Consider the following 18,845-nt stretch of genomic DNA (forward strand, 5'->3'; position numbering starts at 1 on the left):
TCTTGATTGATTTCTTATATCATTATCAGGATTTCTTGATATATATTCAATATAAAGAGCCTGTCAACACAAGTTGAAATTGAACCCTCAAAGTTCACAGATTATACAGATTGATAATCTTTAGTGACATGCAATAAAAACTCCAACAACTGTGAAGCAAATATTTTTTTATTAATTCAATCATTAGTGGTTAAGAAATTAACATGAAATGTTTTTTAAAAGAGTCTGTTAATGACAAAACAAAAGTGAGGAAACGGTTACATTTGATCTACACTTTGGCTGCATGTTGTTCCTGCCTTGACAGACATGGCATTGTTAATTCACTTTTTTTTAGGACTGAGCCTGAAACCACGTCTGCACTGCAACTGTGTATTAAAAACAAAAAAGGTATATTTAATAGGTATATTCCTGCACTGTGGAAATCTGTGCAAATCAAAAATGATTTTGGCCCAAGAAGCTTTTCTAAAATGCTGAAGAAGTGCTGGCAACAGAAGGCAAGAGGCTCTCTGGTAAGTAAAAATCAGTATGCATTGTGATCGGCATTGGCTGTGATTCACATTATATACAAAAAGTAACACAAATAAAATTGCTCTTTTTTTCTGATCTGGAAGCTAAACTTTGACAGTACAAATATGGCAACATGGGACATTTATGTAAAACTATATATTCTCTTATATGCGTGAGACTGACTCCGTGTTAGCCTTTTTTGATAGACAGCTATACAAGGTTCAGCGTAAAGAATGCATAGAAAGGCTCCAGCCTCCACTAACCTTTAATATGCTTGAAGAAATGCAGTCAGAGCAGAACATTAATTCTCAATTTCAGTCTTGCAAAGCATTCTTAGAATAAAACACCTTTTTACATCTTGTTACATAGAAACACATGTGCACCATATTATGTGGAAATACTGAAATGACATGGTGGATGTGAGAGAGAACAGTTGGTAAAAAAGTAAAATGGCTGAACACTAGGGGACAGTGTCAGACCACAGCAACAAAACACTTTTATTTCTGTGAATAGACAGGGTATTTGGATTTAGCTATGTCAGTTTTTTGTAACCACTGATGAGTGAAATGCAACGGACCTTGGCGCAGGTTATACTTTGGGAACACTGGCGGTAAAGTACTACAAAAAGAGCTTTGCGTGAAAATACATGTTTTGAAAAGACAGTGATGAGGGTTACATTCTGTCAGCGATGGAAAAGAGATGACATCAGCATAGTGTGAAGTGTGATTACATAGAATATTTTACACACACATTTAAACTGTGAGCTCATAAAAACCTTTGAAATGACAAAGATTTACCTCCAAATAATGGGTAAATTAAACAGCGTAAGATAACAAAGCAGGGAGTGAAAGGGTACTTGCATGTCTGGTATGTAATGTTTAAAAGTACTTCTGGAAAATCTCAATGTATTTATGAATAATTTGGCCATTGGTGTTCTAGCAAACCGACCGAGTTGAGTCATTTCCTTATACTCATTTAAGTGATAAGTGTAGTGTAGTGTTGATGGAAAATGATGATGACAAATTACACCTTCTCACAATGATGGTGTCTCCACCTGGTGATCTTTTAATTATATCAGGTCTGCTTTTTCCTCTTCTTTCAATTTTAGTGATCTTCTACATCTCAACTAAATCTGGATGAAGTATTGGCTTATTCATCACCTGTCCTTGATGAATCTGCAGCAACATTGCCATGGCTCCAGATGTTTGACAGCTATACTGGTGAATACAAATTATTATTATAACTGATAGGAATGGTGGCCAGAATAATAGAAGTAGGATCCAAACTGTAGCGATCAGTTCTTACAGAACACTCAGGGTTGTCGCAAAGGATTTCGTTAGGCTTTTGGCAAATTCCTCATTCTATCTCTAATCACTGTCTCTGTCATCGTGCTCATGCTCGTGCTCATGCTCGTGCAGGGCATCGTGGGTGTCCTCGTCTTCGTCGTCCTCTGCCTCGTCGTCATCCCCTCCTCCATTCATCATCTCCATCTCAACCTCCTCTATTCCCTTCTCGATGGCCTCATCGATCTCGCTGAAGTGCTCAGCATCCTGGGACACTTCCACCATCTCAGTGCCTTGTACCACCTCAACGGCGCCCTCTCTGACTTTCTTGACGTGGAAGGTGAAGGGCGGCACCTTGTAGACGGCAGTCTTGGACCGGGCGTAAACAACGTGGTCTGGTGTGAAGGACTTCTTCACCTTCTCACGGGATGTCTGGATCTTTTGCTTGCGCTCCGGGTTGACAGCCATTCGCGTTCCAATCTTTGACATCTTCTTCTCTAAACTGTGACGTGTCTTCTCCAGGTTCGCCTTAGTTTTCTGCTGGGCTTTTTCTATATTCTCCATGGTTTTTTGCTTGGTTTTTTCCAGGTTATCTCTTGTCCTCTGCTTTGTCTTCTCCAGGTTGTCCTTGGTTTTTTGTTTGGTCCTCTCCAGGTTCTCCTTGGTCTTTGCCTTGGTCTTATCCATCTTCTCCTTCGAGAAAACTGTCTTCAGGTTCTGTACGCGCTGCAGGCTGCTTCGCTTGATGCGCTCAGCGCGAGTCTCCTCAAGGATGTCCTCGATCTCCACTCCCTCCTCGTCTGATGAGAGGTCTACATGGGGTTTGTCTGCTTTCTCGCCTTCTTCTCCTTCCTCCAGTACGTGTTCTTCCACACCTTCCAGCACGCTGCCTTTTCTACTGCCTGCCGCAGACTCAGAGACCTTCATGGATTTAGAGATACTGAGCTTTGAGGGAACCTTCGTTTCATCCTGTGAAAAAGAGAACATAAGAAATGTTAATACAGGCTTATTTTGATGAGGATTAGGTAGAAAGAACAACACCTTGAAAGTCAAAATTTACACATGACATGAGGGTTCAGGATGGCAAAGAACATTCTTTTCTTGGAAGATGGACTTATAACACAACTCAAAGATTCCCAACCCAAGATTTCCAAGAAATTCAGAAGATAAACCCTTTTGATTGTAGCTAACACATATCTTTTTTGCTAGCATCTCAGAACAAGTAGTCCCACACTACCAAAAAGACATAAACTCCACCTGACCCTGGCCCGCCCTGATACAGCATTCTAAAACAACACCACTGCGTGGTGTTCTCCATCATCTACAGCCTCCTATTCATTCCCATGGCCTTTTCTTCTCCCACCCACTTTTGTTTCACCTTTCGCCCTTTTACTTTCCAAATGAGTGAGCCTTTTTTCCCCTCTCTCTTTCACGTGTCCCCTTCACCTCATACTCTGACTTATTAATGAAGGGATGGGAAAAGGAGGTGGGGGCCCATCTTCCTCTTTCCATCACGGCAAATCCTCGTCCAATTGGGCTCCTGGATGTCTGCATGAGAGCCAATACTTGTGTGTATTGTCTTTTCCTCTCCCTCTACATGCCTTTATGGTCAAAACAGGAACAAGTCAGAACAAAGGAGCACAGGGTGAAAGGAGGGGGGCCAGCTGTAAGGTGTGGAAGGGGAGATGCATTTCTGTTGTCGTATGAACTGAGTAATAGCACAAATGGGAGGATGTTTCAGAGTCTTGGAAAATCATCTGCTCAGCAGGAAGATGATAGCATCAAAGTATGGGCTGGAAGATGGTGCTGCGAGAGCTGACGGTGGGCGGGTGTGTCATGTGTCTATTGTGCTCTGCTGCTGCTCAGTGTGATGGCAGGTTTATGAAGGTATTGTGCTGCAGTATCTTGGGTATAACTTGACCTCGGATGAGGGAGCAGCTGTGTGGAAAACACACGTCCTGCTCAAGTTCATTACGTCGTGTTTTGATTTCAAGAACAATTGCAATGGGTATTGAAAATCACTTAGGGAAATCTGGCCCATGATGGGAGACTGTGACCAGTCCACTGCATTTCAGAGAGAGAGAGGGTGCTCCTATTGGCTGTTCTACTGCACCTGCTCTGCAGTGGAAAGGTCACTATTGTCTACACTCATCTGGGGAGAGGAGTTCATGACAGAGATCCAAGATCTCAAAACTCTTCGAGGCCATTGGGTTGGGATGGCACAGCACTAGTGCACTCCCCCTTAAGACATGATGTGTCATGGGATGACATGGGGTCTCATGGGAGCATGTTTCTGAATACACTGTATAACACAGACAAGAGAGAATATGACCAAATCCCCTTTTAAAATGATGTTGGACTGTTTACTCAGCTTTAAGGAGCCTACATGTGCCTGGGAAAACCCAATCTGTCAGCTGAGGGTGTAGGAGGTCACGGCCTAATGTGTTTGCACATGATGGATTTAACAGGAGCTCGGGGTGCAGGAGGGAATTCTCTGCTGCGTGCATGTGTGCGTCCATAGTACATGGAAATATTGTACGAGGAAGTTGCAGGCAATCACCTTGGTGTGTGTTGACTTCCTGACCCTCCTAATTTAATAGGACATTGTTCTCCGCGAGGCTGCCGGGCCAAAGACAGGAAGGTACACTTACAGCCATGGAAAATAGATGAATGAGGTATGTAATGGTTTCGTGAGTAAGTGTGTGTGCGTGTGCATGTGTGTGTTGGGCTTTCTAAGCAATGGCAGCAATGGCAGTGAGAGGGCATTTTGCCCTTAGCTCGTACCAAACACGCACAAGCAGATCATTTCCATATTGGGTGAGCTGCAAAAAAAACCACTTTGAACCACAATGTGTGTTTGTGTGTGAGGCAGACAGACAGATGAAGAGAGTCTCTGTGTGTGTGTGTGTGTGTGTGTGTGTGTGTGTGTCCTGAAGCATTCGTCTGAGTATTTGTCTCATGATTTGCTTCATCACAAATTTTGCACGTCACAATTTGCTCTTTTGTCTCCCTCCATGTCAGGTGTGTGTGTGTGTGTGTGTGTACATGCATGCACTTGACAGCGACATTCCACTTTTCTAACATATAAACACTTATTTGCTACATCCCTTCATTCTTTCTTTCTTTTTCCTTTCTTTTCCATCTGTCATTAGTGGGCATATTGCTGCAGTGACTCATGGCTGGTGGAAAACTCATTCATCTTGGAGGCACTCACAGTGCTTTTACTGTGGCTCGCTCTCCTTCTAACAACCCGACACTCACTATGTGTGTGTGCACGAATGCATGAATACTAACCCTCATACTCACATTTCTTTGCCCCTAACCTTATATTTTACATTTGTTACTGTAAAAGTGATGACGTAGACCTCTAGGACTTGTCATTACTTGACAGCTATGTTCAAATCAAACTATGCTTTAAGGCTTTAAGTATTATCATCCATAATAAACACCCCAAACATAACCATATTGTGAAAATATTGTGTCTTTTTCATGGAACCTTTGTTTTGATCTCCTTGTTTTTACTCTGCATATTTCTATTGAACTAAGCCCAGAAGCCCAGTCAAGGCTGTCCACTGACAATATCCTGCTCCCTCAACAGTGTGCATAAATCCTGAATTATAGCCTTACTCTGACAATAAAAATGTTCTTTTTTTCATTTGCTGGTTTGTTTAAGAGAGACCAAATGAGAAAAAGCATGTGCTCTTGAAAAAGACCCAAAAACTAGTGATGGAGACTATTAACTCCTCAGGAAAAATGTTTAATGACATTATAAATCAAGTGAGATGTAAGCTCATTTTCCCATCAATGAAACAGACTTATTTTTGCAAACAGCAGAGTCTGGTTTGGGCTTAGTATGTATTTATTTGTGTATGTTTGAGTGTGTGTGAGTTTCAGTGGCCGAGATCAGCAGGTGGATGTTCTGTGTTGTCAGCAAAATGCCGTGTTTCTGTCTCGTGTTGAGTGTACATGATGCATTTGTCCCACCATGCACTCAGCACAAGCCTGTTGTCCATGAAATCACACTGTTCATAGTAAGGGAAACAGATATTGGTTTGGGTTTACTAAATGACAAAAATACGACGGACATTTAACAGTCAGAATAAGGTAGAAATAGTTGGAATGCATTAACATGCATGTGCCTGTTTCCTGAAAGTCTATATCCAACATGACGCTGTTGTTTCATGTGGGTATATTTGGATTTGCAGAGGTAAGTCACTCAGGTTATTAACCAGTACAGGGGAACCATGGCAACAGCAACAAAGCCAGACGAGTGTGTGTACATATCCTTTGTATTACATTACATCTATTGACAGATGGGCAAGGGGAGGCCCTATCATGTTACATCTAAGTCATGCCTTAATGCCCACACTCATGATTTACTGGCAATCACACTTCAGTTGTCTGTCTGTGAAAGATAAAGGCTGTAAATCTGCTCTCTCTCAAAGAGAAAACTCCTAAACTAGAGTTTAAAAGTGGCTACTGCGATCTGACTCAAGAGACAAATCTACAAGGAGCCTTTTCCACAACATCAAGCAAATATGGTATGAACAGGCTGTAAATGTGGTTCCAACTTGTGAATAATCTGTTTGAACCACTGTCAGTTATGACAGTATTTCAGCTAAACATGTCTCTAATCTCTGATGGCATATCAAGACCAATCTATGACTTCATACAATACATCTTGTGAGAGAATATTCTAATCTTCAGCCATCTGGAAGTTTTATTACTCACACATTCTTATAACCAGACATGGTGTTCAATAGAAACAGCCATAACCTTCAAGCTTCCCTCCCCAGATACCAAGGCCCCGGGCATCTTGACCTAATACACTAATTGTATATATCATATGCACAAAGTTTGACCCTGGTCAGAGAGGATTTTCTACAAAATGTCAGACTGACACAGTCCCAACCAGGACAATGACAGAAACAATGAGGAGCAGACTACAGCTGCCACGAGTGGGCACTAAATTACATAGTGACCAGTCCAGCCGGCACGTCACTGGTCTCTCTGATGACTGTCTCTTGTAATCTACAAATAAAAACCATGCCAAGCTAACCATTTGCAATTTTACTGCCTCCATTTTTTTCCAGGCCAAAACATTTAGTTGTACTTGTTTCCCTGGCAACAGTGGTGAACTGTAATGCTTCCAGATGAAGGGGGGGGGAATACTTTCCACGAGAAAGCGCTTGAATCATGGGGTAGACCTACTGCTGCTGCCTGTGGAGTTTGTGTGTGTGTGTGTGTGTGAGGTATGAAACACACCATGGAAGATTTCCACTCTGTGCCCACACTGCAACCACTCATCAGCCCAAAGTAGAGAGGGAGAGGAATCCCGCTGCAACACACCCCTCTCTGTTTCTGTTTTCCTGTTTAAACTCTAACCACTAAGAACTCCCCTACCGCTGTGGAAAAGTGTGTGTGTGTGTGTGTGCGTGTGTGCAAACTGTATGACCTTATACGTGTGTATTCCATTATACACGCAAACATCCATTAAATCTGTGAAAATGCTCATGATACTGCTGCTGATTTCAATGCTGAGAGTCAACTGAGGACAACGTCTTTCCTCTCCCCTCAGCGTTGAAACGTACAAAACCATCTTTCTTAATTTGAGAGAACATGCTCGCCACAAGGTCCATGTATTAGTTTTTTCTGCGGCCCTTTGATGAGTTGTCACGAGGAGAAAAAAAACGTTTTATTAGAAAAACTTCATGACTTCAAAGGCTGATGGAGCTCATGTTGATACGATATAAAAGTTTAAGGTCAGCTACCAAATGACTAACTTGTGGTGAGAATGTTTTTAGGATGAAAAAACAAACTTTGGACCTCAGCTTAATTTAGCTCCTGCTGCATGCTCTATAAAATTTAAAATGGAGTATTTAAATATCCTCCTGGGTTTTTTTTTCATTTAAAATATACATAAAAGTTAAAGCTGATAAAAAAAAAAAAAAAAACAGAAAAACACTGGAATAAAGCCACATTGTTTCTCAGTCCTGGTCCTGGGGATCCACAGCCCTGCATGTTTTAGAAGCTTCCCTGCTCCAGCACACCTGATTCAAATGTTCAGCTCGTTAGCAGACACTGCAGCAGCCTGATAACGAGTCAGTGATTTGAATCAGGTGTGCTGGACAGCAGGGAAACCCCTAAAACATGCAGGGCTGTGGATCCCCAGGACAAGGATTCTTAGGTAAGAATCTCAGATATTAATAAGGGACATGAGATCTGGGCAAATATTTGTAGAGTTTAAAAACCACACACAACGAGGTGTGTGAGAATATACACTTTGTGCGGCTTTTGCTTCTTGTGTAAACTAATGGATGTGATGGATATGTATGTGTGTGTGTGTGTGTGTACAGTACCATGGGAAAGACTATAACGGTCCACACAGTATAAAACTCTGGGGAGAGAACTCTCGACTCTCCCTCTGTTTCCACTTGTCCCCTTTAATCAGAGACATGAGACCAAAGAAAGAGAGAGGGAGAGAGAGAGAGAGAGAGAGAGAGAGAGAGAGAGAGAGAGAGAGAGATGGCTATATAAAGTTATGGCATGCCCATAGTAGGTCCTTGGAGGGGGAGAGAGAGGGATGAGTCACCAGAGCCATTGTTGCATTAAAGCATTGCAGAAGCTCTTTCTTTCTTTCTTTCTGTCTTTCTTTCTTTCTTTCTTTCTGTCTTTCTTTCTTTCCGCGGTGTCGACACAGTGTGCAGTAGCAGAGTGATCGTATCGCCTTGGATCACTGAGGAATGAGAGAGAGCAGCGTTCACAGCTCCATGGCAACAGAACAAATATTCCTGTGCCAGATGTGTGCCAGGCAAATATTGCTTGTTTCTGACTCAGTTGCACTGATTCTGGTTCTTCCACAGCAGCCTGAATGAATGACATATAATAAAGACCATGTAGCCTTGTTAGCATTGACTAGTGCAGAACAACTGAATCCTTTTGGCAAGTGGGATATTAATCAAGTTTACAAGTTTTGCCTCAGGAGTCTTGAGTTGTCTACGCTTATTTGTTAATATCTGATTTAAAAAAATAGACACACACATATATATAGTGTATATATACACAGTTTAGCTGTAAGCAGTGCAGGTGGTATATGACTGACTCTGATGCCAAAGAATGTAGCAGACACAGCTCAGGGGCTTGATTTTCTCTTGACTCGATGCTTGTTAGCCTGTGGATATTTCTCCTGCAGATTCACACCTGCACCTCTGGTTAAATTACACAACTTCCGCAGTGTAAATTCAATACTTCTTTGGAATTTTGGATGTGTAGGGAGGATAATCCTGCACCACTTGATAAAAGGGATCAGTACTGTTATTGGTCCAAATCACTAGATTGGATATTGCAGTTGGTACGTTATGTTTTTGAACTGGCTGGTTATGACTGCGTTATAAAGACATCCATGAAAGCCTCCTTGAAGAACTTAGGGTTTGAGCTAAAAAGCTGGGAAGCTCTAGCACTGGACCGACCTCTCTGGAGAAGAAGAGTCCAGGCAAGGCACAGTACAATAGAATTTTGGGCCTAGATTAGTCTGTACAGTCATCTGCATACTCTCCAAAACCTGACAATTTGAGACATGCCTTACGATGGTACTGATACGATGGATGATAAGATGTAAAAACAACTGCCCCAGACATCAGCACTAACACATATAGTCAAGACTGTGGTACACGAAAAAGTGCTGTCAAGCACTTGATTATTGAAGGAACGTTTTCAGTGTTTACAAATCTGGACAAATCAAGTCTCTAATCAGTGTTTGCTGATATAAAACAACATTCCTGGTGCTGCTTGCACAGGAACTGAAGGCAACAAGTGCAGATTTGACTAGGATTTTACTGTAGCCTTATTCCATTTGGCTAGCAAAGAAGCCATGGTCTCCATGTAAACTCTGTGTAGTCAAGTCATGAATACGTAAAAGTAAAAAAAAAAGAAGAAAAAAATATGTTGTTTTTTTTAACTATTACATCACATGTTTTCCTCTCTTGGCCAGTTGCGACAACAGAATTTCCCACAGCACTTAAAGGCAGCAGTGCCCTCGCGTCTCCTTTGTGTGTCAAGGCTGTGGAACCTCAGGTCACGTCAGTTTGCGTGAACTGTTCACACATGAATGAGGCAGACATGAAGATTTCTTGCAGTGTTTCCAAGGCTGCAGACACACGTGTGTCAGGCATCGGTGTTGTTTTCATTCTCTCTTGCTTTTCACCCTCACTGCAAGACACAGCTTGCCATTGTTGACTATCGGTGGAGGTTTTTTTTTTTTTTTTACGACATAATTTGGTTTGTGGGCATTCTGATCATGTACTTTCATGTAGGAGCACAAAGACGTACACACACACACACAAATGTAGTCTTTTGTAATGTGGAAACTCAGAAGCCCCATTATTAATGATTCCTCCTGTAAGTGATGACAACAATACGTCACACGGTGAGTGCCTTATTCCACTGACTTATCCGATGACTACTTCATACAGATGCACAGTCCACCACTCTGAAACATTCTTGAATCACAAGTTTTATGCCGGGATCAAAGGGATCTAATTATGATTATTATGAGATAAACAGCTGCAGCATGACAGTCTCATCCCTTCTGCTCTTTGGTTGGCTTCCAGCTTTAACCCCCATCCCCACCACCACATTGACTAACACTGACTTGGACCGTGAGGAATGACAGTGTTTGTTCCCATGGTCACCCCATGTTAACACTTTCCAATGACAATGGAGGAAGACAGTGTTTATGGAGCCACAGAGGAATCAAAGTTGCTGCTGTCCTGTTTTGGTGCAATCATTTGCTCTGCTTCTGTAAACTATAACAGCTTTGTTGATTCTTCTTGATTCATCCAGGTCATAGAGTCTTATCTATGTTGTCGGGAAACTGCAGCTTTCTGTCCCTCGTCCCTTGTTGTCTAAGTTAGTTTCACTGTGGCACCGTTCCACACAGCCGGGAGACTTGAGTGTGATACTAATATTCAGGTCCTTGTTGAAATAGATGTGGTAACTTTATCACAATGGTGCTCTGTTTGGAGCCAATGATTTAAGTGGGCATAAGAGAATCCAAAGCTAGAATCATGAGATGGAGCAGATCATATGAGGAAGCAAACTAATGTTTTCTGTAACCAAAGCTTTTGACTATGAGTCATCCTCCTCTGACTCATGTGGAAAAGCCTCTTCTTAGAATAAAAAAAAAAACTGTCTGATCTGAAAAATGATTTCTGTTTTAATGTCAAGTGCAGATTTGTCATGCACTTTAGCACAGCTGAAAAATAAGGATTGAATTATATTCATTTTATTTTTGAACAGCCCAGACATGACTGGTTTGAATTTGCGAGATAAAAGTAGCCGCTTTCGTAATATATTAATTCACAGTTAATTCAATTTTAAATGAACCAAACTGTAAACAACAGCACTTTAAAAACATTGGGTTAAGTTGAATACATTTCACCTTGACCCTGGAGGCTTGTTCAGTATTATTCGTCCGGAGAATCTTCACCGACATTTACAAGACTCCAAAATGTTTGTTTTTCGGCTTGAATTACTCAACAGTATTTGACAACAGTTTCAGGATAAGCAGCATTGACCGACATAGAGCCATACACATAGCACAAATCGGATTTATAGATGTTGATGAGAGTATTTTGAGACAGTTTGGGTTACTTAAGTGCAGCATCCTTAGATTTTCAACGGGAGGCTACAGGGACAGGGAAGTTAACTTGTTACCAGTAAAACTTGCACGTCTACCAACTCAACAGCGCCATGTAAATAGAGTGTCGCAATTAAAACAATACTGAGGCAGTACAGTTGAATAAAGGCACAGGAGCTGTGAGGATGTTATGTTCAAGAAGAAAACACATGATTAATGATATGGACATATGTCACAAACAAGCAGATGTTATGACTTTGAGTCTCAGCAGCTCTTTAAAACTAAACAGGAACATGATCTCCGAAAGGCCCTTTCCTTCTCACAATCAAACAAGTATGCGATAGTTGCTATTTTTAGAGCAGCTCGCTCCCCTTCTCTGTCTCTGTCTCCATTAGCTCTCTTGTCACTCTGCCTCCTCTATCATCCCCGTTCTCCGTGTCCCTTCCTCCCCATGTTGGCAAAAAGTTCTCGTCAGAATCTTGAACAGTTGCATGTCATGAGCACTGCCGCCACGTTCTGTATCAAATACAAAACAGTCGACCGTAAAACCACCGCTCACAGCCGAAAACAATGTTCGAAACAATCTGGCTTATAAACTGAGCTGGGAGCATTTCTGTCTCTCGTGTCCATATATGGACCTGGATGGACCTGTGTGAGAAAATAAGGTTCACACTTAGTGAACTTACAAGCAAAACATTATTAGGAGTGTTTGGTTCCAGACCGAAGGCGTGTACTTTTTTCTTTTTTCTTTTTTTTTTATCAAATTATAACAAGTTGCCTCACAGAGCGACAGCAGATCTGGTTTCAATCATTCCGAGGATAGAACATTCAGAGCTCACTGGTAAATGATTTGGATGAAGTTGAAACAAGAAGGCCGTTTTACAACGTGGTGTTGAGTGAAATGTAGGGAGTGTGCGTCGAGGCAACAGGTTGTTTTGCATGAGCGATAGCGGTGGAAAAGGAAATGATGAGCAAAAGCTGTTTGTGAGATTTCTCTGTCCACTGTCCAAGATTCCGATTTTCAAATATATAGATTTACATTAAGATGTCCTGAAAGAAGGAATGTGAGATTTATGGCTTCATGGAAAGGTGCCGCTGGCATTATGAGCTAACCAGCATCAGTCTCATTGTGATATTACCTGACTTTTTTAAACACTGCTTCAGTTCAGTCCACTCATATCCATAACCATGTCACATATACAAGTAATACAACACAATTCTACATAATATTACCTGTTTTAACCTTTTGAAAAAGCACCACAGCAAACAATGGGGCTCTGACACATAAAAATACAATTTCCTGCTGGCTAGTTTTGTTCTCTGACCAGATAAAGGATGCACAGAATTAGAAATGTGCATATTCAAGGGGCAGCTCAGGTTGAACGGTTTGGAAATAAAGTTAGAGAGGCAAAGTGGAATTGGTTTGAGATAAAGCTAAGGAAAACCACAGAGAATGATCATGGATGTTGTGAAGAAGGACATGAGGACAGTTGGTGGCTAACAGAAGAGGACACAAGGGTCATGGCAAAATTAGCGGCAGATTCAATAAGTAGGTGCTGAAATAATTTAAAACAAACAAAAAAAAAGACAAGAAATAATTGCAATCGATGAGAGGGAGGAAAAGGATGGAGTGGCTCGGGAGTTGGGACGGGGTGTGGTGTGAGGCGGGGCGGGGTGAGGAGGGCACGCTGTGGAAAAGGAGTTGGGGAAGAGGGAGGAACAGGACTGCGACTGGCTCCACATGAAGAAGCGGAGGTAAGAGGAGGTTCGCATCGAGAGCTGGGGATGCCTGTGCCATGAATCAGCTGTCTAAATATGCTCTTCACAGCAACACACCCATCCACTCCCTGTACTACGTGGATGGACATCTCCTCCTCTTCCTCCAGTTTTCACACAGCATAAATAATGAAGAGGGGAGAGATTCAGGATTGATTTAAGCTGCAGTAAGTGATGTTTGGCCCCTTTAGGGAATTCCCACTTGATTTATAATGTTGTTAAACTTATTTCTGTCACTCACTAAAATTGTCCCGAGGAGTTAATCGACTTAATCGCTAGTTTCAGGTCTTCTTCAATAGCACGCGATGTTCATTTTCTAAATTACGTTCCAATTTCATAGAAAAAAAGTGCGGCACATATGAGTGGACACCACTGTGACCTACCAATAGGAGCCTAGTTCTAGGAGATTCCATTTAAAAATGGGAATTCAGATTCTTGTGGGAGACTTCGCCACCAGTTGCCAGTTGGTATTAAGCAGAAATCACCAAAATACTGTTCACACAGTGAGCATGTTGAGTCTAAAGTGTCTTGTTTACACTACTATTATCTCTGGTTTGGTCTCCACCACTCCCTGGCTATTTGGCCCTTTACTCATTTCAATCAAACAGTGAGTTGTGCTGATTTAGTTTACTACAAGTATTTTTATTTTATTTCAGTAAGCTCTGTTTTCTGACACCATGTCGACTCAGCTGTCACAGATGTAAGGAAGTAAATCTAAGGCTTACTGGACACACACACTCCCATACACAAAAAACCTCCCACACACAAACACACACACCCACGGACACACACACACACCAGAGGAGGACAGCTGTTCTTGTTAACAGAGAGACACTGTCTTTTCCACCTGATGTGTTGACAGAGCTGCTGATTAGTTTCCACTTACACATTGTACAGTACAGTAGCCTGGGCTGGTCCAACATACCAGTGCCTTAGTCTTGTATTGTTTGTGTTTTATTGGCTTATTGGCGTATTATTTTTTTGACTCATAGCGATGATTTGCCAAAAACGAAATTCCTGTAATGGTTAGAAAAAAATGTCATAGGAACTCCTGCCTCACACAAGTGAGAGGCAGTCTGTAAAAATGTCTGGTAATAGTCAGGAAACATTATCTGTTGCTAGGTTACCAATGTCACAAACCCACAAATAGAATAATATTAGGTCACATCCCCCTTGTGGATTAGATGAAATCCCTAATAAGGGAATGATGTTAAGTTTGGCTATGAAATATCTACAATGCACTTGAGAAGATCTTGTGGGAATAAGAGTATTTGATTACTTTATAAATGTTTAACACTGGAATTAAAGATTATTATGAAAACTAATGCTGTGGCCAATCATGTCACTAAAGAAGACACCTCTTTTATTCCACTAATGTAGACTAAAATGACCTAAAACTGTTTATATTTACTTATATTTATTTATATTGTTATAAATACACCAATATCTTTAGTAATATTTAACGCTTATGTATAGTCTGGATGATATAATGAAATCTTTAGTGAGAAAACTGCTGTCTGTCTTTTTATGAAGTTCTTTAGAGATTACACAGACAACTGCATGGATCCTCAGCAGTGCTGAAAGTAGTTTCAAGTCCTACCAAAGGCCAAGTATTTAATGTGTTGACACACTGTCCTGAGTAGACAAACAGTTCACTAACTTGTCAGAGGATGTTTCTCTGTCTTCAGCAACACAGTGGCACAAGAAAAATTGAGAACAGAACACACTGTGGTTTTCTTTTTTCCTTTTTTTTTTTATAATGAAGATGAATCTGACATTATGTCAGAGTTGGCAACCATAAACAAAGCCAGTGTTCTGAGTTAGTGAGGCAGCCAGAGATAGAGATAGGCATTTCAGGGGGAGTTTCTGTTGCCAAAGGGCCCAGGCTGTTGGCTGATGCTAGCAAGTTCCAAACCCATTTGTTTTTCCCCTGTGTGTGTATTTCTGATAGATTGCATTGTGACGACGCTAATTGAAATTTTGATTCACGATGCTTTCCGAGTGACAAACGGTTCAGTCAAGGAATTCTGACGAATGCGAGTTATTTTGCTGTGCGTTGTGCCCTGTCCATCTGCTGATCATTATATAGAAATTCTTCTGCTGGTGTGCCAACATGAGGAAGCCAAATATATTGTGAAAGTATGTTAGACGAGCAGAAATGCTCAATCTTTCACAGTCAGACAGTCTGGGTTGCCCAAGATGGGACTCTTAAAAGACATTTTGCTCCGTCGCTAGAGAGAAAGTCTGAGAGAAGCAGAGTGGGTGTGGGGGGGGGGCAGTAAAAGCCATGACGACTGAGTCAAGGGTGGAAACTTTGAATGTTCTTGCACCACTGTGCAAAAAGCTGAAAGCTATTATACATCTCTCTGCAAAGGCTAAAATAGGAAACAGGGCAGCCCTTCATAAACAAATGAATGAAAATTTGCTCTGTTTCTTCAAATGAACATTTCTGTGCCTTGCACTCACTTGTGGTATTTTCCATCTTTGCATAAAAATGTGAGTGGAGTGAATTTATTCCATATGACGGCAAGCTCGTCTCACATGTGCAGACTCGTATTCTGTACTCGGATGCATAGTCTGCTATGTACGTGAGGAAAATATCTGGAGGCCATATGTAGTGGATCCTGTTTATTGATACAATGTACAGCGGGCGTGGGGCGGGGCACGGGTGGTGTAGAACAACATCTGGGAGTAAAACAATCGCAGACGTACAGTTCATCCGTGATCACGGCTACTGTGTGGTGTAAGAACATCATAAATTGTACAGCTGTGGGCAAACAGAACAAACACGTCTGCAGCCACATTTGTGTTTTTGGTATTTAGATTGTGAATATCTGGAATATGACAACAAGCTGTGTGGAAGATAAGTGTGAGCAGTGAATCCTTGTGTTTTCACAGCGTCTTTTGATAATCATGTTTCTGGTTTCAAGACCATGAAATTGCTATAATAATGACACTGTTCCATTTATATACCTGTCATAGCTACAGGTTGGCCACTTTATCCCTTGAATTATCTAATTACAATTCATTTATACTTAATATTGTGGCACTTTCACTCATGTCTCGTAGAAATGACTCATACAGTTGTGTGCTAAAGTCTCAAGGCACCTCCAGCTTTGACGTTCTTATGTCTCTCGAATTTTGTGATCAGTGGAATGATGTGACTGATAGTGAGTTTAACTCACATGAGCCTCACAAGTGTCAGGGCGGGTCACACTACTGTTTGTTTGTTTTTCTTGAAAACTTTATTTTAAAACTGCATTCGTTCCAGTATTTTCTGGATGTTTTCCAGTAAAGCAAATGAGAAATAATTATACTGCATGACCATTATAGCAGTGCTAAAACAACAAATCTAACTACTAAGGTAGTGCATGTACTAATTATTTCAGCCGAAAACATTTGGAAGGAAAGATCATTTCTGCCTGAACTTTGATAACAGGCAAGGTTCATCGAAAAGGAGAAAGAGTTCATAGAGGAGTGGTGGGGCGGTGGTCAGAGTGGGTGGCTGGATATCAGAAAGTCATGTTTCCTACCTGTTTTTGCTCAGTTTTATATTACAGAATACTTCCGTTAAGGGTATATGTAGGCTTTGCATTAAAGGGTACTTTTCGAAACAACTTATAAAGGCATTAATGTTGCACTCTTACAATAACTACAGTATATTCAATAATCCTGATTTGATTAAGGAGTAGGCAAACGTAGAATGCCATCATTGTAAGTTTTGAATATCTCCTGTATACTGGGAAAGAATGACTTTGTACAGTGATGACAGACACCACAGCATGTCACTCAAACATCTGTTGAGTGACAGACACCGAAGAAGAAGATGGAGAATCTCTCACTGAAAAGAAGCATCTATGGTAAACCAACTCTTCATTGGTATCAAACCACCACTGGGTTTGTGAGATGATTTGGGTTTTTGGTTCACCCATGTGCCACACCCATTTCTAAACCAATATGGCGTCCTGGGTTTTAACTCTATCCTCTAACACACAGACTACAGTAATGCACTGACACACACACACAGATACTCTCCTACCTGATAGATCATGACTTTGAAGTTGCGTCTCTTGAGCAGCTCAGCCTCGTTGTTCTCCAGCTTCTTGATTTGGCCACCTTGCTTCTCCAGGTTGGCCCGCACCGTCTTCACATTGACGCTGACCTTGCGCACCTTCTCCATCATCTTATTGACACTGTTGGACGTGGTGCTATGGCTCTTGGACAGTTTGGTCAGCTCTCCCTGGATGCTGGTTACCGAGCGCTCCATCTCTTGCTGTCTGGCCTCAAGGCCGCTCTGGGTCTGCTGGATCTGGTCCACGGCCCCGATGATCTTGTCCAGCAAAGACAGCACCATGACCCCGTTCACCTGGGTGTCCGCATTGGCTGCCTCATCCTTGTCTTCGGCAGCGTCCCCTTCCGTTTCCACGGAGGCCAGCTCTTTCTTGACTGCTGCAACTGCATCGTCTTCATCATCTGAATGTGGGAGGTTGACCTCGTCATCCGAGATCTCAGTGAGGGAATGAGGCTCCAGTTGGGCACTTGAGGATTCCAGTGCTTCCATGGCTGCCATGTTGCCGGACTTGCCGTGTACAGTTAGCTTATGAAACTTTCTTGACCACCGGTTCTTCTAGACCCACTTTTCAATCCGGTCTCTCACACCTGCTTCTTTTTTTCCTTCCTCTGTTTTTCCCTTTGACTTCAAAACTCAGACGCACGCTGTCTCTCTGTCTGTCTGCCTGTGTCCTGTCTACATCAAATCCCTGGAATCAGGCCAGTGTGCAGGGGCAGCCAAGCAATGCTGGATGTTACCACATGAGTGTTAGAATGCAAATGCAGCACCAGGGAGAGAAAACCCTCCAGTCAAGCTAGAGCTGGCAGAGTTTTTTCCTCTCCAGCTCCCCCTTTTTTTCCACTGGACTCTCCTCCTGTCTTTGAACCCCTCCCTCATCCCTCCCTCTGTACGCACACACAGACACATCAGAGCGACTCCACCTACGATTGAAGGTCCAGCCTCCATGGTGTTTCAGTGACACACCCCCTCGGTCTAGCCGTGTCCCATCAGCATGGTTAGAATAGTTAGAGTGGAGCTGTGCTGATCTGCTTGTATACAAGCTCAGGCACAGCAGAAGTAGGAATGTCAGGCAGGATCCGTTCCCATTTCTTTTCCCTTCTCCCTTCTATGTAGAAGAGTTTTATTAAAGGGAAGGCAGGGCCAAGTTTAAAATAGATAAGCCCTCCTCGGGTCTTGAGAAAAGGGCATAAAGAAGCTGACACTGGGAGCAAAAGGATCTCTTGATGTGTAGTATTGCTGAGAAGAAGTGTTCCATCATATTATTTACACTAATGTAGGTGTAGTATGATGCTTCTCAAATGTAACTACCATGATCAAATCCAGATTTTGATATCATAATCTCATTCCATTCTGATTCCAAAGCTTTCTACTGTGCTCTGTTAGGCTCCAAAATACTCAAAGTTGTTTTATAAGATCAGGAAATTACCATGGCCACAAGATTGGTGTAGTGGTTGGCACTCTTGCCTTTGCAGCAAGAAGATCAGGGTTTGTATCCCAGTTGGAAGAAGGATGGCCTTTCTGCATGGAGTTTAGCGAATGGTTGATGGTCAGATGGGATTGGCACCAGCGA

The 18,845-nt window shown here is 42.0% G+C and overlaps 1 protein-coding gene across 1 annotated transcript; it reads right to left on the reverse strand.

Moving 5' to 3' along the window:
• Positions 1–150: 150 nt before the first annotated feature.
• cavin1b (caveolae associated protein 1b) lies at positions 151–18,085 on the reverse strand. Its single transcript, XM_044014402.1, has 2 exons — positions 17,243–18,085; positions 151–2,759 (listed from the first exon to the last, which is right to left on the reverse strand). The coding sequence occupies exons 1-2, from the start codon at positions 17,771–17,773 to the stop codon at positions 1,875–1,877; spliced, it is 1,416 nt and encodes a 471-aa protein (XP_043870337.1). The 5' UTR covers positions 17,774–18,085; the 3' UTR covers positions 151–1,874.
• Positions 18,086–18,845: the final 760 nt, after the last annotated feature.

The sequence above is a fragment of the Solea senegalensis genome, linkage group LG18 (genome assembly GCF_019176455.1).
Source record: "Solea senegalensis isolate Sse05_10M linkage group LG18, IFAPA_SoseM_1, whole genome shotgun sequence".
Classification (NCBI taxonomy): domain Eukaryota; kingdom Metazoa; phylum Chordata; class Actinopteri; order Pleuronectiformes; family Soleidae; genus Solea; species Solea senegalensis.